The 23,953-nt window shown below is 43.2% G+C and overlaps 1 protein-coding gene across 1 annotated transcript; it reads right to left on the bottom strand.

Moving 5' to 3' along the window:
* Positions 1–297: 297 nt before the first annotated feature.
* CWC25 (CWC25 spliceosome associated protein homolog) lies at positions 298–21,981 on the bottom strand. Its single transcript, XM_061391578.1, has 10 exons — positions 21,215–21,981; positions 18,209–18,381; positions 12,719–12,955; positions 9,472–9,541; positions 8,516–8,643; positions 7,660–7,723; positions 6,242–6,453; positions 5,769–5,867; positions 2,211–2,372; positions 298–1,777 (listed from the first exon to the last, which is right to left on the bottom strand). Exons 1-10 carry the CDS (start codon positions 21,230–21,232, stop codon positions 1,663–1,665), a joined length of 1,278 nt encoding a protein of 425 aa, XP_061247562.1. The 5' UTR covers positions 21,233–21,981; the 3' UTR covers positions 298–1,662.
* Between the last annotated feature and the right edge of the window lie 1,972 nt (positions 21,982–23,953).

The raw sequence follows: 23,953 nt of genomic DNA on the forward strand, positions 1-23,953 counted from the left end.
AGAGGAGCCAGCTGGAAGCCTCGGGTTTTATGAATGAGTCCCGCTCTCACCCACCGGTGGCCGGCCTCCGGCCAAAGCGTCCAGTTCAGGGGCAGGCCGGCACCTTAAGACACTTATCATGCGACAGGGAATTATAATCGTCTTACTCTCTGGCTCACTCGGTGAAATCTTTCAGTAAACTGCTCACGCTTTCTTCATAATTCCTCTCGGAATTATGTTTTATGTTGAACACAAATCGTGGATCAACATTGTTGTGTATAGGAATTCGGTACTCAGCACAGGTGGCTCTTTACACAGTTACAAAAATAAATGTAGTTTTTATTACCAAGTAATAAAATAAAAGACATAATTAACCCTAGTATAGGGAAGCAGGATAAGGTGTTAAATTGAATAACAAGTGTATGTTACTTTCTCTCTGGGGAAAGACTGGGTTTTAAGCATAACAGTGTCTGGCAGCATAAGTGCTCAAAAAATATAAATCCAAATTCGTTTAAGAATTAGGAATTAGCAGAACAAGGAACTAGCCCAGCTAATGTGTGGATCAAGAGTGCCTAGGACTCCTGAGTCAAATGAGAACTTCTGGTAGGAGACAGGAAAGGGATGAAGACAGGAGATTGATCCTATGAGTTTGGGTTTGTTTGTTTTTTTTTAATCCTGACTAAAAAATAATACCAAACAACTCCTGAAAACCTAGACTTGTAATAAGATTACTACATGATAAAAGGGAAGGCATGAAATAAACAGCTTCCACTATACTTTCTTTTAAGAGCCAGGGTGCAAACTGATAGTTTGGTCCTGACTCCTAAAATGATTTGACTTCATTTCTGCACTGCCCACACATCAGAGACTATAAGCAGTGTAAAAAGGACAGATACCCTAGATCCAATCAATAAACCCTAGGCCCCTCCAAAATCCGCCAGATTTGCAGAGGAAAGAAAAGCTAATCTGCCTTACTGTGTTACTGGATAACAAGATTCAATGAGGTTCTATTACATAGTAAAGTCACTTATCAAACAAGATATTCTCACAAAGCTAACTTCTTTTTTTCCAAAAGAATGTAAAAATTATAATTTATACATATGCACACACTATATTTTACAGTTTGATAGTTCAAATAGTTAAACAGTTCATTTAGGGGTTTTTTTTTTTTTTTTGCATTGTTTTCCCTTCCAGATTCTTTGTCACTGCCTTGGCTCTGCCCTAATCTGACATCATTCTGTCACATCATCTACTAAATCAAGTTAAGTCTTCATTTACCTTGGTAAGAACAATCTTTCTGGGTGATTCAGAGGGGAGAGGTTTCTGAAAGGTCCAGTCTATTCTGAGGTGGTAGAGTTAAGTCTGTTCACACAGGTGGAAGGAAGAGGCATAGGGAGGCTCCCTCCAGAGCAAGATGAGTGCTCACACCTAGATGTTCCAGTGCCTATCCACTGAAAAAACTACTCTGCACCCAGCAAAAGTTACCGAGGGTCCCATAGAGCAAGTCACACTGGTTCTCAAAAGAACTGAGCTGTTTCTGGAATCCATGAAGGAAAGTCACTTTGAACAGTGGTGGTTTGACATCTGTGAAAGAAGCCGTTTGAACTCTTATAAAGAGAATTTTTAAGGGATCAGCAGCCTCCCTGGAAATTTCAGGAAAACCAGCAAGAGAGGGGATGGCTTTCATCTTTTCATAAAGTTCTTCTCCAGAGCTACTGAGGTTCTCTGGAGAGAGTAAATATTCCGCTTCACCCGATCTTCCAGAGAGGAGGTAGATGCGCTCTCTAGCTTCATGCGGCTGGAAAGAGAAGATGGGAAAGTTAAAACATGTTGTTAGCCATAAAGCAGCTGTAGCAACACAAGCTATCTTTAAGTCCACATAGATAACTTTTGAGTAACTCCATCTGGAACTCAATTTTTTACAAATTTGTAAGGGAAAATTTATCAGTTCTGGAAAATAAGTCCAAGTCTCATTTGAAAAAGGCTTCCTGAGCCATGAATTCTTAGAAGGACAAGAAGATTCAGTAAAATACCAATTCATTTCTCCTCCCCTCAAATCAAAAACATCTCACGGTCTGGCCAGAAGTTGAGAAGAGCAACAGAGGTGTCTGGGGGCTGAGCTCCACACAGACACAGAAACACTGGGAACACAGTGAATGAACCAGTTTTTCTGACTGCCTCCTTGGGACCATTGCCATGAAAGCTGTTAGGCAGGGAAAAGATGCACTCACTGGATAAACTTCCCATCCCGGGAGTCTAGCTTCTCCAGCCTCTGCTCCCGCTCGTCATCCTTGGCATGCCTCTTGAGGATGTTCAGCCTCTCTTCCTCCCGCCACTTGGCGTTTTCCATCATCTCTTGCCTTTTTCGCTCCAGCTCCTCTGATGAGAGCTTTCTGTTGAACACAAAAATTACCCTAAGGCCTACTTCTCTCCCAGCCAAAAAATAGAAATATCACAGGAAGAGAAACCAGGTAGGACCCAGGATCTCCAGCCCATAGCTCTCTTCCCTTAGAAATGCCCAGCCCAGTGCCATACTCAGCAAGAGTTTCCTTCCTTCCTAACAACTTGATCAGGTGGTTTCACTCAAATTTCAATGACTTTTAGTGAAGGAATCCATACTCTCATTCAATAATCTCTAGAGTAATTATTCTGAAACAATAAATACATAATAAGAACTAATCAGGAGCCTCCATCTATGGCAATTATATTCCAATTGTTTGTTTAACAACTTATAGAAGAACAGGGAACCAAGTTTATTCATATGATGGTTGACATCTACCACCTACCCACTGGAGATGCTTAGAAATTCATGGACATAGCTCATGAGTATACCACTCAGGATTAAGCTAGAAGCAAGTTGCCTGAAGAATTTAACTCAGCCTCAGTCAGTAATAGGTCTTCTTTCCTAGCACTCACTGCAAATGAAGAGCAAGAAGAGGAGGAGATGAACCAGCTCGATCACTATTTACTAATGTAAGACATCCAAATCCATTGTTTCTCAAATTGGTGTGATATACAGATCCCCCTTTAAAAGGAAAAATAATTATTGGAGTCCCATAAGGGAGTGGGAGCCCAATTTTAAGAAATAAACTTGATACTAAAAATCTGACATTTAGTTATCTATAGCGAAATGAAGGCTCCCCTTCAAAAACCCTACTAACTAAAAAGAAAATGGAACAGGAAATAACTCTAGATAATACATATGTGAACAAACTTGTCAGAAGATACAAGAGGATGAAGGAGTGGTAACCACTTTAACAGATTAGAGAAAACTGAATCCTAAATGCCTGATACTGATCAGAAGCAATCACACTGTGAAACCCAGGAGAGCGTCAGGTAATGGAGGCTGTAATATTCTGGAGTGTGGTACACAAGGATGAAAACAAAGGGACTAATTAAAGTCTGTATAAGGAACAATTAAGATATCCTGGGATCCTCATGCCTGACTCAGGGGAAGTCAGTGACTGCTCTCCCAAACATCTACAGGAGATCCTCTAGAGGGTAGACTCTGGTAGTTTCTAGAGAAACTGAACCACGCAGGAGAACCACACCAGACAGCTACATGTAAAAGAATAAAATCAGAACATTTTCTCACACCACATACAAACATAAACTCAAAATGGATTAAAGACCCAAATACAAAACCAGAAACCATAAAACTCCTAGAAGAAACAGGCAGAACATTCTTTGACATAGTCACAGCAATTTTTTTTTTTTTAAATCTGTCTGCTCAGGCAAAGGAAACAAAAGCAAAAATAAACAAATGGGACCAGATTAAACTTGAAAGCTTTTGAACAGCAAAAGAAACTATCAACAAAATGAAAAAAATTACTGAACGGGAAAAAATATATTTACAAATAACATGACTGACAAAGAGTTAATATCCAAATTATATAAACAGCTCAAACAACTCAATAGCAGAAAATACAACCCAACAAAAAATGAGTAGAAGACCTGAAGAGACATTTTTCCAGAGAAGATGCACAGATGGTTAACATGCACACGAAAAGATGCTCAACACTGCTAAACATCAGAGAAAAACATCAAAACCACAACGTGGTATCACCTCACACCTGAAGAATGGCTAGCATCAAAAAGACCACAAATAACAGGTTGGTGAAGGTGTGAAGAAACGGGAGGAGCTTCATCTTTTTAATTGACAAGAAAGGTGTTTCAGATCACTAATTAAAACATTCAAAAGAGAATTCAAAAAATTTTTAAATCTTGCAGAACTCTCAGACCCTTGAGGAAATATTCAATGACTCTCAATATGAGAAACAATATAAACAGTGCTAAGAAAGGTTTTACAGCCGTAAGCTTTCTTTCTTTATTCAGTACCCAAATCTTGGTTACATCTTTAGTGTTCAACTACCTGGAACACCAAACCAAAACAAAGAGATCACAAAATCCATCCTTTCAAGTTTCTGTGTTTCCATTCCTGGAAGACTGAGATCTTGAGGGCTCTAACTCACTTTTTAAAAAAAGTTTTATTGAAATATTGGTCTATTGGTCCTACACAGTAGGAACCTGTTTATTCTAACTTTCTAAATCACAAAATTCAACAAAAATTCTAACAGCACTAAAAAAAGGTTGACAAAGTAAGACAAATTCAAGTGATGGCAGATGGCAAAAGAGACAGAAAAACAAAGCAGGATCTGAAAAAGCAGGCCTTGCACTGACCAAGAGTCTTAAAATATATTAAAAAAAAAATACAGATAGTCATGAGCATTCATCCCTAAGAAGAGCATGGATTACAGCACAGCTGAAGAACTGACCCAGCGACACCAACAGGAGATTAAATAACATGCAGTATACCCTCCCCCTCTGGAAGGCAGGGAAATATGTAATATTTTGGAAAGTTGCCGGTCAAAATTAAACCTTAAACTTAGGGAATCAGGCAATTAAGAGTTAAAAGGGACCTTAGGGTCCGCATCTCTTCTAACACCATAGTGATTGAAAGAGGTTATTATGAACTCAGTGATTTTTTTAGTGCTGGTTGTATACTGGAATTACTGAGGTAATTCATGTTCATTGAGTCGCTGATCCTAGCTACCCAACTCATCCTCCCAGAAATTATGTCATAGGAGCTGCCAGGGAATGGGATTTGGGGTTTTCTTTAAGCGTTTCAGGTGATTCTAACATGCAGCCAATTGGGGAGGCAGTTAAAGGAAGTACACAAAAGTTGCCCAACTCTTTTTTATTTTTTTGTGCCAAATCTTAGTTCCTCCACCAGGAATTGAACCCAAGCCCTCAGCAGGGAAAGTGCGGAGTCCTCACTGGACCACTAGGGAATTCCCTCATCTAATAACTTCTAAGAGCAATTGAGACCCTTTGGGACAGCCTCTCAAGGGCACAGCCAACTCCACTCAGGTCCCAAGGCTGTACATCTATGTTCTGTCAGATCCAAGCCATACCTAACTCAAACGCAGTTGATCTTAGGGCATTTGCCCTCAAAGAGACCACCCTGCTTCCCTTTCAGCTGATGCCTCAAGAAAGGAGCACTCTTTCTTCCTGTGGAAATCTCTGTGAGAATAACCGTGGTTTACAGATGTTGACAGAGAGTTACTTAGTGAACCGGTCATTAGTTCAGTAGTTCAAAACTATTTCCTTTGTCCTTTCAATGTGACTGCCATGCAGTAGGGGGTAGGGTGGATGGTTAAAAGTTAACAAGTGGAGTAAGAAAGCGGTAAACAAAAAAGGTGATACAGCTTATCCTCTTGCCCTGGTCTGAGCCACGCCTAGACTCAGGCCTGGGAGTCTGAAGTGAATCTCCTGGGCTCTAGACTCACCTGGTGTACCCAGGAGCATGCCGCCTTTGGTAAACCTCCTTTTTAGGAGATGGGCTCTTACTTCGGCCTCTGTCTTTCCTATTTCCCTTAGAGTTGTGCCTGTAACAGATACAGAAGGCAGAGAGGAGAAAAGCTTTTTCAATATAGGAGCTTCTACCATGTCCTTCAAAAGATGGAAGAAAAACTAACAGCTTCAGAATCATAACCCAATTGAAGAAAATAGAGGGAGGAACTGGAAGAAAAATAAAGGCATAAGGATACAAAAGATTTGATATTACTCTCACTCCAGAGATTCCACACATACAAATATGTAGTTCTAGAAATTTGAGCTTTACATTAAAAAAAAAAAGTAACAATAATAACAAAGCAAAGACATTTGGAAGAGTTGATGAACAGATATGGCCAAAAGCAAACCCCAGCTGTGACCAGGCCCCCACATTCACAGGTTACTGCCCCTGAATTCCCACACTCACGGTTTGCTTGGCCTTGGGGACCGAGACCTTCTGCCAGGGGATCGGGACCTCCTATCCCGGGACCCTGCTTCCCTGGTGCTCTTCTTGCTGGTATGTCTGGGAGGTGAGGAAGAGGAGCTCCTGGACCTGGAATAATTTTTCAACCCATGCGCTCCCTTTCGTTCGGCCATCAGAGAACCCTGCAGGCCCTGGCTATGGTCGGAGTTCCTGACCTGTATCATCAAGGAAAGGAAGGAAAGCTGTATGCAGGAAGATCCTGTGGCTCAGAAGATGCAGTGAAACAAGAAAATGAATAAAAACTGAGGTCCTATAAGGGGCCAACTGGGTATTGCAATCCCATCATACGGTTATCACTGAGAGCTACACTTAGGAAAGTCATCCTCTGCTGCTGCTGCTAAGTCGCTTCAGTCGTGTCCGACTCTTCGCGACCCCATGGACTGCAGCCTACCAGGCTCCTCTGTCCATGGGATTTTCCAGGCAAGAGTACTGGAGTGGGGTGCCATCGCCTTCTCCGAAAGTCATCCTCAGAATGCCCTAAAAGGATATATCACCCAAGCACTTAAACTGGCCTGGCTCTTCTCTACAGCCTGAGGGGGAGTAGGAGGCAGAACATGGAGGAAAAGACCTGAGGGGAAACAAGGAGTCCAGAGGGATGTACATTTATCAAAAAGTCATCAACCCGTACACTTAAAATGTATGTATTTCATGTAAATTACCTGCAGAAGGAAGGGGGGTGATGCCTAAATGCCCATTGATGGTTTAGCCCCTCTACTCACAGGGACTTCAGCTTAGTGAGAGGCTCAGGAGTAAGGAAGGGGCCTGTTCCCCAGCAATCCCAGCCTCTGCTGCCCAAACTCCCTTCTTTCTGTGTGTCTGACTGGCTGCTAAAAATGCTCTATGTCCATGCAGCAACATGGATGGACTCAGAGACTGTCATACTGAGGGAAATCAGTCAGACAAAGAAGGAGAAATAGCGTATGACATCCCTGATATGCAGAATCTAAAAGTGATAGAAATGAAACTGTTTACAAAATAGAAAAAGACTCACAGACTTAGAGAACGAACTTATGGTTGCCAGGGGGAAAGGCTGGGGGAAGGAACAGTTAGGGAGTTTGCAATGGACAGGTACACACTGCTATATTTAAAATGGATAACCAATAAGGGTGGACTGTATATAGCACTGGGAACTCTGCTCAGTGTTATGTGGCAGCTTGGATGGGAGGGGAGTTTGGAGGAGAGTGGACACATGTATATATATGGCTGAGTCCCTCTGCTGTACACCTGAAGCTACCATAACATCAGCTATACTCCAAAATGAAATAAAAAGTTAAAAAAAAATGCTCTATATCCAAAAAGGCTGTCAGGTTGGCATGTTCCATGGCCCCACAGTCACTCCCTTTGAGAAGCCATATCCTTACCTGTAAGCCATATCCAGGGACTTTGGACAAAACAGGGGGAGAATTTGCCATCTTCTTTTGAGATCTAAGAGATTAAACACATACTCATTGAAAAAGAAGATGCCTTAAGGTCCAGTTTACAGCTCTGTGCTGAAATGTGCTTCCTGTTTTAAACATGACCTCTCCCACCTCTTGCCTCTCACGTGGGAGTGTGTTTCTCTATCTTTGCTGGAAGATGCATCAGCACAGTCATGTTTTTCCTGTGAAAAACCGTGGGCCTCACTTTTCAGCCCTAGAGCCCGAGCATATTCTCCTCTCACCTCGTGCTGCTATTCTAGGGACTCTGAGTCAGCAGCGACAGTGCTGGCGGCTCCCGCAGAGAAGACACAGAACAGGCCCAGATGGGCCCATTAATGCATTAAAAAAAAAAAAAGCCTCCATAAAACCCACTTCAGTCTTGGTGGAATCAAGAGCTGAAATGAGGGACTGCCCTGGCAATCCAGCAGTTAAGATTCTGAGCTTACAATGCAAGAAGCGCAGGTCCCATCCCTCATCGAGGAACTAAGATCCCACATGTCATGCAGTGCGGCCAAAAAGTACATAAATAAATAAAATAAAAAAGCGCTGAAAGCTGCATCCAGGACGTCTGATTTAGGACCGACACGGCTGCAGCCAGCCCTGCTGGCGATCTTGCCAGCACCTCCAGGAACTCTAATGCTAGCTGGCAACTCCATGGGCAGAGAGCCAGAGTGTGCAAGTGCCCTCCACTGAGCCCCCAGAACCTAGCGGTTCTCGGTCCAGAGCAAGCGCTTGTCCACTTCTGTGGAATGAATGAGAGTGAATGAATCAATGGTGCAGGAGGCCACTCTGTGCTCACCTCCCCCTGCTGCGCTCGTCCTCGCTGCTGCAACGATCGCTGCCTGAGCTTCTGTGCTTATGTTTCTTGTGCTTCTTTTTCTTCTCCTTCTTTTTCTTCTTCTCCTTTTTTTCCAGACTCATTTGCAACTAGAAAATACCCAGAACATAACCATGTAAGATTATCCAGACCTGTCAGCCTCTCTGAGGGTAATGTGCAAACTGCCTGACATCAGGTCTCTGGGTCTACAGGGGTTCGGGGACATGATCAGTCAGCCGCCCCCTGTTGACAACAGTGGCGGGTCTTGACCCTGGTTGTGCAGAAACACCCACTAGACTACTGAATGGACTTTCTGGTGAAACAGTCCCCAGAACCACTGCCTAGGAATTTCTATTCTGTCAAAAGAATCCAACTCCACTGAAAGTAATTAGGGGCTGCAAGATCAATTTTTAAACTTTTCTTACCAACTGATCCAAGAAACATGCACATAAAGGGAGTTTAGGGGAGAATGGATACATGTGCACGTAAAGCTGAGTCCTCTGCGGTCAACCTGACACTCTCACAACAATCGGCTACACTCCAATATAAAATAAAAGGTTAAAAAAAAAAAAAGAAACAGCCACATAATATGTGAATGATGAATGGGCCCTAATGGTGAATGGGATACCACCTGATCTCCTGAACAGTGTACAATCATGCTTTCCACAGGCATATCCCAATATCCCTCTTTTTCTGGAAGAATGACATCACATGCTGCATTTCCAACCAAAAAACATAAAAGAGAAAATCAAGCATAACTAAGCTTGATATAAGATTGCATAAAATCACCAGGAGACAGTCTCTAAAAGACAAAGACATTTAAAGCCATTCTGTTTTCCCTCTCATAAGAATAAACGGAGAGAAGGAAAAAAAAAGAATAAATGGAGAGGAGTTCTCATGTTAAGTAGTTCTTAATGCTTACATAATGCACTACTTACCAATTCTTTGATTTTCTTCATTTTCACAGGATTATTCAATACTTCTCTTTTTTTCTCCTCCTCTTTCTTCCTAAAGAAAGAGAAGAAGTTATAAAAATTATAATCATTTCTTCAGAAAGGGAATTAAGTCATTCATTCTACTCTCCATAACTCTATGCAGCAATCTTTTTTCTAAATGCAGGCAGACAAGCCCTATGCTGCCATCTGCATGATGGTGTGAAAGCCAGAAATCTTCCCCAAGTCTGCATGAGGGATTGCGTATTGTGGGTAAAGTCCACACTGGCTCCCTGTTGGGCAACAAAGTAGTTTGGTCTGTTGCTTGTTAAGCTTCATGCTCAGGGCTTCCCAACTGGTCAAATAAATGTATGTCATCTTGTGTATCAAACATATGCAGCATTTCAATACTACCTCCACTGTTTAGCATCATAACACATTGAAAAGTAAAGAGAATGGATTCCTCTTTAAAGAAGTCTTATTCTCATATATTCATAGGAGGATAAACAGGTCAATTTTCCTGGAGGACAATCTGGCAACATTTATCACAGCCTGTACATACTCATAAACTCTTTAATCTTACAAATGCTTCCTCAAGAATTTATTACTGAAGGGATATAATCAAGGAAGGTCACTAAAAAGTTGTTCATATTAGAACAACAAAAGCCTGGAAACAAGTTAGGGTTTCAATAGAAGAATATTAATAAAATAAATTATAGTACATCCATACAATATAGATATTAAAAATGATGTTATAAAAGTGTGGTCAGCAATAAAAAAAAGATGCCCCATATATATGATTAGGTGGGAAAAAGGAGTTTATGCATATTTATAATATGCATATTTATACACCAATGTTCATAGAAGTATTATTCATAATAGCTAAAAGGGGGAAATAATCCCAATGGGCATGAGAGATGAATGAATTAAAAAATGTGGTATAAACATGCAACTGACTATCACTCAGCCTTAGAAAAGAAGGAAATTCTGATACAACCTGGGTGAACCTTGAAGGTATTATATAAAGTGAAATAAGCCACTCAAAAAAGCAAATACTGAAGGATTTCACTTCTGTGAGGCTCAGAATAGGCCAACAATAGGAATGGAAAGTACAATAGTGGTTCCCAGGGACTGCAGGGGAGGGGAAATGGAGAGTTGTTTAATGGGTATAGATTTTCAGTTTTGTAAGATGAGGACTTTCCTGGTGGCCTAGAGGTTAGGATTCCAGGCTTTCACTTCGGTGGCCTGGGCTCAACCCCTGGTCAGGGAAGATCCAGTAAGCCTTCCAAAAAAAAAAAACCAAAAAACAAAGAGATGAAAAACTTCTGGATTGACTACACAATAATTCAAATGCCCTACTGCTGAACTGTATATATAAAATGGTTTAAATGGGAAATTGTACATCATGTGCATTTTACCACAATTTTTAAAACAGAAATTCTTGACACATGCTATATAATATGGATAAACCTTGATGACATAATGCTGAGTGAAATAGGCCAGTCACACAAAAAAATAAATACCATCTGATTCCACTTATATGAGTAATTAGAGTATACTCATAGAAACAGAAAGTAGAAGTGGTTGCCAGGAACTGGGAAGAGGAGGGAATGGGGACTTATTGTTTACTGAGTATACGGTTTCAGCTGCAGAGATGAAAAAGCTCTGGGATGGATGGGTGGGGTGACGGTGGCACAACACTGTGAACGCGCCTGCTGCCACTGACTTGTACACTTCAGAACAGTTAGGATGGCAAATTTTATGTTATTCGTATTTTATACAAAATGGGAGAAAACATGTACATATAAAGATATATAAATAAGAAATAAACAGTTTTCAATGTTCTATCTTACATCCTTGAAATAAAATTATCCAAATTAAAACACACACACACACACACACACAACATGATTTTATTTAACACCCAAAATGCAGCTTTACTTTGATCTGTTTTGTATTAAGATTTCAAGTAAGATTCTAAAGCTTCTTTTTAAAGGGTTCTGCTATGAAAACAAACAAACAAAGGGAGGGAGAGAGGGGAGAGGAAAAGAGCTCTATCAGTTCAGTTCAGTCGCTCAGTCGTGTCCGACTCTTTGCGACCCCATGAATTGTGGTACACGAGGCCTCCCTGTCCATCACCAACTCCCAGGATTCACCCAAACTCAAGTCCATCAAGTTGGTGATGCCATCCAGCCATCTCATCCTCTGTCATACCCTTCTCCTCATGCCCCCAATCCCTCCCAGCATCAGAGTCTTTTCCAATGAGTCAACTCTTCGCATGAGGTGGCCAAAGTACTGGAGTTTCAGCTTTAGCATCATTCCTTCCAATGAACACCCAGGACTGATCTCCTTTAGAATGGACTGGTTGGATCTCCTTGCAGTCCAAGGGACTCTCAAGAGTCTTCTCCAACACCACAGTTCAAAAGCATCAATTCTTCAGCGCTCAGCTTTCTTCACAGTCCAACTCTCACATCCGTACATGACTGCTGGAAAAACCATAGCCTTGACTAGACAGACCTTTGTTGGCAAAGTAATGTCTCTGCTTTTGAATATGCTATCTAGGTTGGTCATAACTTTCCTTCCAAGGAGTAAGCGTCTTTTAATTTCATGGCTGCAGTCAACATCTGCAGTGATTTTGGAGCCCAGAAAAATAAAGTCTGACACTGTTTCCCCATCTATTTCCCATGAAGTGATGGGACCAGATGCCATGATCTTCGTTTTCTGAATGCTGAGCTTTAAGCCAACTTTTTCACTCTCCTCTTTCACTTTCATCAAGAGGCTTTTTAGTTCCTCTTCACTTTCTGCCATAAGGGTGGTATCATCTGCATATCTGAGGTTATTGATATTTCTCCCAGCAATCTTGACTCCAGCTTGTGTTTCTTCCAGCCCAGCGTTTCTCATGATGTACTCTGCATAGAAGTTAAATAAGCAGGGTGACAATATACAGCTTTGACGTACTCCTTTTCCTATTTGGAACCAGTCTGTTGTTCCATGTCCAGTTCTAACTGTTGCTTCCTGACCTGCATATAGGTTTCTCAAGAGGCAGGTCATACATATCCCCAGATTTCTAAGAAGCTGCCAGTCTTTCTCATCTTGTTTCTACCTCTTGTTATTTAATGGCTAAGGGTAAATGGATAAATCTGATCTGGTCTGGTACATTTACCAATCTCTTCCCAATTGTAAAGCAAGAGGCGAGATAAGATCTCGGCTGAGCGTCTTTAACAAAACCCCCTTCCCAGACCCTCATCAGTACCTGATGATGAAAAGCGGGTCCTCTCGGATTTTGCTGGCCATGTCCAGAAGGGAATTGGCACCTGACGGGGCAAAGATAGAGCCTGGGAGGAGTCCTGTCTCCGAAGAACAGCCTGCCTCCTTCTCCTCCATCTTTTCAAAAACGTATTTGTCAATAGGACGCCCCAGCAAGTACTCATCACGGTTCACCATCCCACCAGGACCCTGGTACATCCAGTCCAATTTTTCCTCCTTTTTCCTAGTTGAAGGGGAAAAAAAAAAAATAGTCAAAGAAAATGTAGACTCCTGCAAACCTTATCACAAAACCTGAACACAAGCGACAGATAATAAGCACAGCTAGGGGAATTCCCTGGCGTCCAGTGGTTAGGACTCCATGCTCTTGCTGTCAAGGTTGTGGGTTCAATCCCTAGTCAGGGAATTAGGATCCCACAGGTTGCAAGGCACGGCCAAACATTAAAGGAAAGAAAAAGTGTGGCTGGTCAGACTAGGAGTCATTCCTCAGGCTCTTTAGCAAAGGCTAAACACCACACTCCACGAGGCACTCGGGAAGAAATGGTTCTTGCTGTCATGGAGTTTACATTTTAGCAGAGAGATTATTTCCACACAACTAAAGCAACTTGTAAGGAAAGAATGTTCCTCAGCCTGGGGTGTGGATCTTTGCTCAGGGCTTCTCAAGTCTCCTTTACGAAGTTTTGTGCTGTGCCTTCATGTCGAGGATAACCTGAAACAGCTAATGTGCACATTTTGGATCAGCTCATCACCAAGAACAATGCCAGTGACCACATATGCAGTGGTGTTTATCACATGTTTTGGAAATTACTGGCATATTGGCGCCAGTGGTAATATCGCATTCAAGGGGATAATGAGAAAAACCAGCCATAACAAGCTATGTTTTCAAGCCAAAAGAGCGAAGCCAAATTATGTCACAGTATCACGCCAAATATTTCCCTGTGGTTCTAAGAGAAAAAGTGGTGAGAAAATCGGGTCTCCATGCAACAAACAATAAAGGTGTGCTGAACTCATACAAGTATGTACTGGGGCAACCAATGTCACATTCACATTGCAAGCGGCAAAGCAGTCTCATCAAAACAGTACTATCCATAACATTAGTTTCAGGGATTTTTGAGTATGACATTTTTTGTATATTGATTTTTAAGATTACATAACTATGAGCATAAATAATATCTTTCTAGTTATATCTTTGCACATTTTTAAAAAATGTTTTGAATATTTATTTATTTCGCTGTGCCAGGTCTTAGTTGCTCCCTGACCAGGGAATGAACCTGGGTCCCCTGCATCGAGAGTTTGGAATCTTAGCCACTGAACCACCAGGGAAGTCTCATGTTTGCACATTTTAATAAAAATAATTTAAACCAATAAGAGGGTCTAACCCTTTAGATACCTCTTTTCTTATTAAAATGATTGGTTTGATGGACTTCCCTGGTGGTCCAGTGGTTAAGAATCCCCTATGCAATGCAGGGGGGATGCAGATTTGATCCCTGGTCAGGGAACTAAGATCCCACATCAGAGCAAGGAAGGCCTTGTGCCACAACTACTGAGCCCGTGAGCTCTGGGTCGCCTTGCAGCATGACTCGAGAGAAGCCTGTATACCCGCAGCAAAAGATCCCATGTGCCACAACTAAGACCTGATGCGACCAAATGAAACAAATAAACATATCTTAAAATAAATAAATAAGTGAAAGGACATGTCAAAGATGACTCAAAGGATCGTGCCTATACATGCCTGACGTGAACATGGACTGGGAAGCGGGGACTAAAGATTCATTTGTATACATTTGTAAACACTGACTCAGCATTCTTCCTGTGTGCCAGGCAGAGAGGAGTAACATCAGAAAGATGACAAAGATTCAGGCAGCTGAGCTGCTCACAGGCTACCCGATAAGGCACAGAGGTCAACAGATTACCAAATGGTGCTGCTGAGAGCTAAGAATGTGAGGAGGTGACTGTGGGGCAGAAACACCTGAATATGCAGAGATACACGTGGGAGTCATCAGCATGAAGCTGACACTGGTACCAGTGGATGAAGGCACTCTTTTAAAAAAAAAAAAAATTTATTTTATGTATTTATTTATTGGCTGTGCTGAGTCTTCATGGTGGCTTGAGGGCTTCTCTACTTGTGGCGCACAGGCTTAGTGGCCCAGTGGCATGTGTGATCTTAGTGCCCTGACCAGGGCTCGAACCCACGTCCCCCACAGTGGAAGGCAGGTTCTCCACCACTGGACCACCAGGGAAGTCCCTGAAGGCACCCTTAGAGAATAAAGGGAGAAGAGCAGTGAGCCTTGGGGAGCAGGAGCAGTTATGAGATGAGGGAAAAGAAACTAAGCGAAAGAAAGAGAAGAGATGACATGAAAAGATAGGCGGGCTGGGAGCCTGAAGACAGAACAGCAAAACCTGTCCAGGAGAAAGAAGGAAAAATGAAAACGGACACTTCTATGAAGTAGTATTTTCAGGGCTCCAGTTTGTCTCCAAAGGACTCAACTAGGGCTTCCCTGGTTGGCCCAGTGGTAAAGAGTCCTCCTGCCAATGCAGGAGGCATAGGTTCTATCCCTGATCTGGGAAGATTCCACATGCCACAGAGCCACTAAGCCCATGTGCCACAGCTGCTGAATGTGTGCTCTAGAGCCAGGGAGCGGTAATGACTGAGCCCTCGCGCTGCAACTACTGAAGCCTGAGCTCTAGAGACTGTGCTCAGCACTGAGAAGCCCAAGTACCACAACTAGAGAAAAGTCCACGGAGCAGCAATGACCCAGCACAGCCAACAATCAATCAATCAATTAATTAATTTTTTTTTTTTAAAAAAGGACTCAATTAATATGAGTCCTCTTCAGGCCCTCTGGTAAGAAACCATGCTGTAATCACAGAGATCCAGTGCCACTGGACTTGGCCTGGTTCTACCACTAACCAGCCTGGTAACCATCCAAGTTATTTCTTCACACTTCCACATCCTCACATCTAAAATGGAAACTAGTTTCCCAATACAGGGGACATGAGTTAGATCCCTCGTCCAGACACTAAGACCCCACACGTCACGGGGCAAGTAGCCTGTGTACCACTGCTACTGAGCCCACTCGCCTAGAGCCTGTGCTCCCCAACAAGAGAAGCCACTGCAATGGGAAGCCCGTGCACGGCAATGACAGAAAGCCCTTGGGCAGCGATGAAGACCTAACCAAAAATAAACAGATAAATAAAATTTTTAAATAAAATGGAGCTAGTAACTGCCAACTCCCATTGTTTTTAAATGAGATCCTCTCTCTGAGTTTTTAAATGAGAAAAGACATAGGGTAAAAGTCATATAAAAATGAAATAATCTACAGATTTTTGCTGTTGCTATCACTAAGGATATAGAACAGGTTCTTGAGACTGCCCATGAGGCTCACCCAGGGAGATTTTTATTTTTGCCACGCAAGTGGCTTGTGAGATTTTAGTTCCCTAACCAGAGACCAAACCCGAGCCTTCGGCAGTGAAAGCTGAGAAGTGAGAGGTCCTACCCACTGGGTGGCCAGGGAATTCCCAGGGAGCTGTTAAAATCTACAGATGCCCTTGCCCCAGACAACCCCTGCTATTCTTAGGAAGTTCGCCTGAGTGGGAATCACTCCCATCTTCATCTATCTAATCTCCAAAGGGTGCAAGGGTTGAGAAATGCTGGTGTAGACCCGTGCGTGGAAAACACAATTTTCTAATAATATCAGAGAATACTAAAGCAACACTCTACTGCAAAGAGGAATCTGATGAAGATCAAGGATAATGTAGATATTAAGGTTTCTTTCTTTGTTCTAGGAGAGAAGCATAATAAACATAGAAAAGATCATCTGAACCGTAGAAGCGAGCTGTTAAACAGTAAAGGGTGTTTACTGCATCCATGAAAAGCACGACACTGTGCAAAGAACTACACAGGCCAGCCCGCTGGACAAGCAGATCGTCTAACACTTGCAAGTAAAGACCGAGAAAAGGGACCTACACGTTGACCTTTGAGTTTCACGATATTGGAGGATATAAGTGAGGGGGCTGGGGCAAATAATCAGAAGAATATAAAATCACCTTCCTCCCACTCACAGCAGACAAGAGGGCGTGAGGGTCAGCAACGTGGTAACCACTGGACTCCCAGCTCTTAAGCTGCTCATCTATACTCTGCAAAGCCCCAAATTTCTGACATATCAGGTGCATATCTGTAACACTTGTCTGAATAAAAATTTCAAAATAATTTTTTACTTTTGGTTAGTTGGGAAGTAAACTCTTCTAACAGATATTCTGTCTAAAGTTGACATTTGTTTTAAAATCAAGGGTTCACAAAATCTAAAAGGTCACATATAAGAATGTCTTACAAGCTGCCCAGGAATTAGTCCAAATGTGTGAAACTGATTTACTTTAAATTATAAAGGATATAATTTATACAAAGTGTGAAAAGTAAAATAACTTAATGTGTGCCTATGGTTAAAAAAAAAAAAAGTACAGAATTTGATTCTCTTAGCTCATTTTATATATTAATGCCCTAAATATATTGTGTTGTACTTGAAAAATTCCAAAATTTTATTTTAAAATATTCCAAATATTTTAAACTCATACTTAGGTCAGAATGGCGTTCTCCCAATCCATTTTCCTGAAAGAATGTAATTGTTATCCTGCCTAAATTCCATAATACCATTTGCATGAGCTGAAACGAAGTCTCTCTCTTGGTCTGTGTCTCTTCTCTCATATACACACTCACACACACACAAATGTCACTAATCCTCCTGTCATGAATACAGGGGAAAGTATGTCACATGTCACCCTGGAGACTTGTCCACAAGGATACGCACAAGGAACAGTACAGACTACTCAATTTTAGTCTAGAGTTTTTACTCAATTCTGATTTAGGACTGCACTGCATATCTTATGCTTTTTATTTTTCTCAGAACACATTTACTTCTATCCCCTTTTATGGAGGCTGGTAGGGTATATCATCTGTTACTTCTACCCGATATTATACAAGAGGAAACCGAATGGGACTATCCACAGTCACAAAGCTTTCACTGACAGACACAACATCTATCTCCTTCCATGGGACCTCACTGCCTCCCTAAAATGAGCCTGCAGTACATACAGTAACAAAAGTAGGAATGGGGCCTCCACACACTTAAGAGCAGGGTAGAGGCTGTCATCCTCAGTCACAGTTACTTGTCAATTGTCTACCATGAACTTGGCCTACACTAAGGCCTTTACATGTCATCTCATCTGATCCTCTAAAAGCCTTAGGAGTTGGGTACTCTCAGCCCACCTGGTTCTACTGAGGTCACTGAGGCTCCCAAACTTGCTCGCAGTTACATAGCTGGGCTAGTTCATACAAAGTCAGCCTTAGAACCCAGTTCAGACTGACTCCAAACTCATTCTCTTATCCAGCTATTATGCAACAACTGGACGATGCATCCACAGGCCTGCACTCCCGCACACACCAAGACACCCCCAGCCCAAACGGCCTGAGTGCCTTGCTTACTTGACAGCCCCGACATCCTCTGCGTAGCGCTGCATCTCCTCCCGGGCCCTCTCCTCCCGCAGCTCACGCTGAAGCTCCTCAATTTTCTTCCGCTCAGCCTCATGCTTCTGCTCAGCCTTCCACACTTTCTCCACATTGCGGAGGGTCTGCGGGTGCCAGCTCTTCTTCAGATTCTGTGGCAAATGAAAGGAGGGAGAAAACAAGGCAGGGAGTAGGTGTGTGGTGAGCGTAACTGGCCCTGCCTCACCCCACCCCATTCACGCCAAGGCAGCCATGTAAGGGCAAGATGTCTCTAACAATGGCAAGGTTGGCACCCAACAATCTCTCACACGTGGAGGGCGGAGGAGAGGTTGTTCAAGTACATAAAATTTCAGGATAGAACAGGCCCCTCCGCAATTCCCTTCAACTACTTCTATCCTGAAATGTATGAGTCTAACTTCCACAGGCCTGAAGTGAGGGCTGGTGATGACAATACAGAAATGAGGCAGAGAGGTGGGAAGGTATAGACTCTGAAAGGTGAAAGAACTCAAGTGCCTTTGGCACTGGACACATTCTTAAGAATACAACCTTCTTTCCTCGAGTCCACTGAACTTGCCTTGAACTTGCATGGTTTTACCACCACACCTGGTAGCTCTTTCAACCTTCCTTCCCAAGAATCCCCCCCTGATTCTGATATTCCCTTTCACTCTCAAGGAGTGCTTCACTTCTCCCTTTCTCCCCATGAGTCACTGCATGGTTCAGCTTCCCAACCAGGGAAGGTTTTCTGGAGGAAGTGACATCTAAGGACAAGTATAAATTATGCCAGTGATGTGGGAAGCAGGGACGAGTGGAGTAGATTTCCAAAGAGAGGTAACAGCACACACAACTGCAAGCCCAGTGGTGAGAAAGAACAGAATACAAATAATTCAGCATGGCTGGAGATAGGCGAGCAACCTGATGGGAAGGGGACTCGAGATGAAGCCAATAAAGCAAGCAACAGGTTAAGGGCCTTATAAGCCATGTTAAGGGACTGAATTATCCCGTTGGCAGTAGAATATATTAAACATTCATATGCAGCTGAAATGCATGACCAGCTTAGCACGTAAAGAATGAATTGGAGAGAATCAGGATTGGAAAGGCCTCAATCCCTCAATTCCCTCAATCTTGAGGTATCTCTCTTATCTGATTAAAAGCTTTCTAACAGACATAAAACACCTTGCTAAAAACTAGCAAGGGGGCACTCTGTCCCCTTCAGATGTCTATGTCAGAAGCTTTCCCTATCTCTGTTATACTTTAATAAAACTTTGGTACACAAAAAGCTCCAAGTACTCAATCAAGCCTCATCTCTGACCCCAGTTCGAAATCTTCTCCTCCGAGGTCACGAATTCCGGTGTAACACATGGCTCACAGCAGCAACCTTTCACTTTCCCCTCATCAGGTTATTCAACCCTTCCTTCCCCACCCCCCACCTTGTCCTAATGGTCCTTCTCGCTTGCCTTCAATACAGGTGATTTTGCGTCTCAGGGAACACTTGGGAATGTCTGTAGACACTTTTGGCTGTCACAACTCGGGGAGAAAGGTGCTACTAGCCAGAGGCCAGGGATGTTGCTAAATATCCTACATGCACAGGACTACACACACAACAAAGAATTATCCAGCCCTAAATGTCAATAGTGGTGAGGCTGAGAAACTTTTGATTCGAGCTTTCCTGTCCCTAAATGCAGCTACTTGAAGACACTAAATCGGACTAACCTTGATGGTATCATGGAAGTCATTCTAATTGATAACATCTGACAAACTCTAATATAGCTACTAGACAAATGGCTAAATCAATCTATTTGCTGATTCAATTAGCTACACTTTCAGGAGATAAGCATTTTTCTGATCTTGTACCACGTTCTTATGGGTACATTTTCCCATTTGGTGGCTATACAGGTTATGAGAATTAGCCACATAACTTACAATCACTGCAGACAGTGACTGCAGCCATGAAATTAAAAGACACTTGCCCTTTGGAAGAAAAGCCATGACAAACATAGACAGCATATTAAAAAGCAGAGACATCACTTTGCTGACAAAGGTCCATATAGTCAAAGCTATGGTTTTTCCAGTAGTCATGTATGGATGTGAGAGTTGGACTATAAAGAAGGTTGAACACCAAAGAACTGATGCTTTCGAACTGCGGTGTTGGAGAAGACTGTTGAGAGTCACTTGGACTGCAGAGAGATCAAACCAGTCAATCCTAAAGGAAATCAATCCTGAATATTCATTGGAAGGACTGATGTTGAAGCTGAAGCTCCAATACTTTGGCCACCTGATGCTGGGAAAGATTGAAGGCAGGAGAAGAGGATTACAGAGGATGAGATGGTTGGATGGCATCACTGACTCAATGGACATGAGTTTGAGCAAACTCCAGAGACAGTGAAGGACAGCAAGCCTGGCGTGCTGCAATCCATGGGGTCGCAAAGAATTGGACACGACTGAGCAATTGAACAACAATGAATTCAGAAGAAAGCTCTGCCACTACAGATCAGAATGCTGCACTAAAGGGGTGAAAGTCAGAAAGGCGAACATGAGGAAGATCTGTGATCCCGGAACGTGGCTCAGGGATGAGGAGAATGGGGCATAAATCACCACAATTACAGCGCAGGACAAGACTGAATTCTTAGTTGAGGAAAGGCAAGGTACCCCAAGACAAAATATACAAAACAAAATCTGCGTGACACGTCCTCCACACCGGCCTCCTTTGCTAGCCACGGTTCCAACCGTCCCGAAGCTCCCCAGATTTTCCAGCCAGAAGGGTTTCCTGCCAACAAACACCACCTGCCATCCTTGGCGACCCACCTCACACGCCTTTCCAAGTCTCCGCCCCGTCCCTCCACGGCCGCAGTGATCCGCACCCTGTCCAGGGCTACAGCTATCTCTCCCCGAAAGCACAGCTGCGTTTTAAGAATACTCACTGCCACACCCGTCGCCAGCCCCAGCTGGCCTCTCAGTCCTCCCCCAGCCCTGGGCTCCCTCACTTACCAGGTCTCCGCCTCCCATGATGGTGGAGACGTTGCCTCACTCCGCGGAGCCAGAAGACGCAGGCAGGATAGGAGAGAAACTTGGAGAAATAGTTCAACAACGACCTCCCGAGATCTGGTCCCGGGGGAAACCGGCTACCACTTTCACTGCCCGATCTAGAGCCCACTTCCGGGAGGGCGTCCTATTACAGAAACAGCGTCGCAGGACAGTGACGTTTAATACTAGCTGTCGCGTTGCGTGGCGGTAGCTTCGCGAGCAGTCTCACGGGGTACGGCCCATGATATCGCGGGATTTGTGGTTTCCTTTCGGTCACCTCGAGTTGGCTCTTCCCCCCTGGCTTTCCAAATGGTGTGGTAATAAGCTGAAGATCTGTGGGGTTGTGCTTCCAAGGTGGCGCTAGTGGTAAAGAACCCAAATGGCCAGTGAAGGAGACATGGAGACGCGGATTCCATCTCTGAGTCGGGAAGATTCCCCTGGAAGAGGGCATGGCAACCCACTCCAGTATTCTTTCCTGTAGAATCCCATAGGCAGAGGAGCCCCGGCTACTGAAGCGACTTAGCACGCACGCGCTGTTCGGGGGTTCTAATCGAGCCTGGGCCTCACCTGGCGGTTCTGTTGCCATGGCAGTGCACTGTGGCGTCCTTGGGAGCTCCCCTCCGGATCTCACTCCCGAGCCCCAGCGTGGACCAGCCTAGGCCACCTAGAGTTTGTAAAACGGCTTTTCAAATCAGCACTCTCCTCCAACCTCGGCTCACAGCCACCTCCCTTTCCCCAGGCTTATTTTACAGAGTTAAACAGAAACCAGCCAACCGAAATTCCATCAGCTTCCCTGTATCAAACCTTGAGAATCTGCCAGTTTCTCCCTTTCCTTTCCCTTCGTTTATGGTGGAAGAGGCATCCCTCCTAATCTAAGGCATGGAGGTTCATCAGTTGGGATCCCACCCCTCACATCTGGTATTGATAAAGTAGTTGACTAAATAGTTAATGCCACTAGGGGATTGTTAAGTAGAAAAAAAATGGGAGACCCTTCTAAGTTAATGATTACTGGAGAAAGCAGGCTTCCCTTGTGGCCCAGCTGCAATGCGGGAGACCTGGGTTCGATCCCTGGGTTGGGAAGAATCCCTGGAGATGGGAAAGGCTACCCACTCCAGTATTCTGGCCTGGAGAATTCCATGGAGTATATAGTCCATGGGGGTCGCAAAGAGAGATGACTGAGCGACTTGAAGAAACCAGGCTTGCTTAGCAATAAATCATGCAACAGAAGCAGGAGACATGCCCCCCAATGAATGATAGCATGCGATCCACATCCTGCCCAGTGAGCTGAATAAGCTAATGAACGCTAGGTCACAACTCTCTGCTCAGGTAAAAAACAATAATTTGTGGACCTAGCTTAATCGTATAGGAACAAGAAAACTCACCTGCCCACCCTGGAGTAGGAACTGATGGTAGAAGCATGATGTCTACTGAAGAAAGACAAAGAAGGTCTTCTCCCCTTCCCCACTTTTCCTTTGATTATAAAACTGTAGCCTGGACACAGCACTACCTTGCCCTCCTGCTTGTAAGCCTCACAAGCATCCTATTCTAATAAATCACTTCTTGTGCATCAGTTTGCCTCTGGCTGAATTCTTTCTGTGCTGAGACATAAAGGACTATGGTTACGAGCTCTTTGGAGTCCCTGGAAGCGACACCAAACAGTTTAAGTATTACTCAATTTCTCACTCTCTCCTCTAACTCCCTAAGTATTGGCTTACTATCATCATCATTTTAGATATACTTGATCCTTTAAAAAGAAGTCTTTCCCTCAGCTACTGCAATCTCCTCTCTGTCTTTAGCAAACTTATAACAAGTTACCTCCACTGTGGAGGCAAGATGCTTCCGCTTCAACTTTGGCTTAACCTGAACTCTCCACTCAACTATTCTTCCCATGACCTTCAATAATGCGCCCCTCCTCGTATTTAAATCAAAAACCACATTTCACCCTCATCTGGACTACCTCTAAACTTTGGTATTTAGGATTACTTTCTCCTTACTGATATACTTTTTACTTAATTTCTTCCCATCACTGTCCAAATTTTCATTCTCTAGATCCTTCTCAGGGAACGTTTTTTTTTCTTCCTCATTCTGCCTCTTAAGTTCTGTCTTAGGCCTTTTCACAGTGTTCTCCTCTTGTGATCTCATCTAGTCACAGGGCTTCAGTTACCGTCTATTAAAATATGCTAATGATCCCAAATTCATTATCTCCCATCATAGCTCCCTTTCAAGCTCCAGGGTTTTAAGCCTGGCTATTAGGCATTTCCAACTGGACATACCAAGATTTAGAGATATCTTGCTATCTACGTGAGTGCAGGCTGTGTCTCTCTCAACATATGATTTTATCAACCCACTGCTTTAACAAGTTTCACAGCTCCCCATTATTCATACTATAAAACCCACATTTTAAAAATGTCAAGTCCTGGGAATTCCCTGGTTGTCTGGTAGTTAGGACTCTACACTTTCACTGCCGAGAGCCTAGGTTCAGTCCCTGATTGGGGAACTAAGATCTCACAAGCCACAACGTGCAGTTCTTTCATGACTTGGCTCTTCTGACTCCTCCAGCCTCACAAGACTTCCTACCTCTCACTCACTACGCTACAGCTAAACTTTTATTTCCCTAGCCAAATACTCTTAACAAAAACAGTCTTTAACGGGTAATACATTGTAAATATATATATATATATTTTAAGATTTATTTATTTGCTT

This window comes from Bos javanicus, chromosome 19 (genome assembly GCF_032452875.1).
Source record: "Bos javanicus breed banteng chromosome 19, ARS-OSU_banteng_1.0, whole genome shotgun sequence".
Lineage (NCBI taxonomy): Eukaryota > Metazoa > Chordata > Mammalia > Artiodactyla > Bovidae > Bos > Bos javanicus.

Coding starts and splice junctions, on each gene's coding strand:
- CWC25 (XM_061391578.1), bottom strand. Junction 5,868..6,241: donor TCCCCAAGGCCAAGCAAACC/GTGAGTGTGGGA, acceptor TATCTGTTACAG/GCACAACTCTAAGGGAAATA. Junction 1,778..2,210: donor CGGGATGGGAAGTTTATCCA/GTGAGTGCATCT, acceptor TTCTCTTTCCAG/CCGCATGAAGCTAGAGAGCG.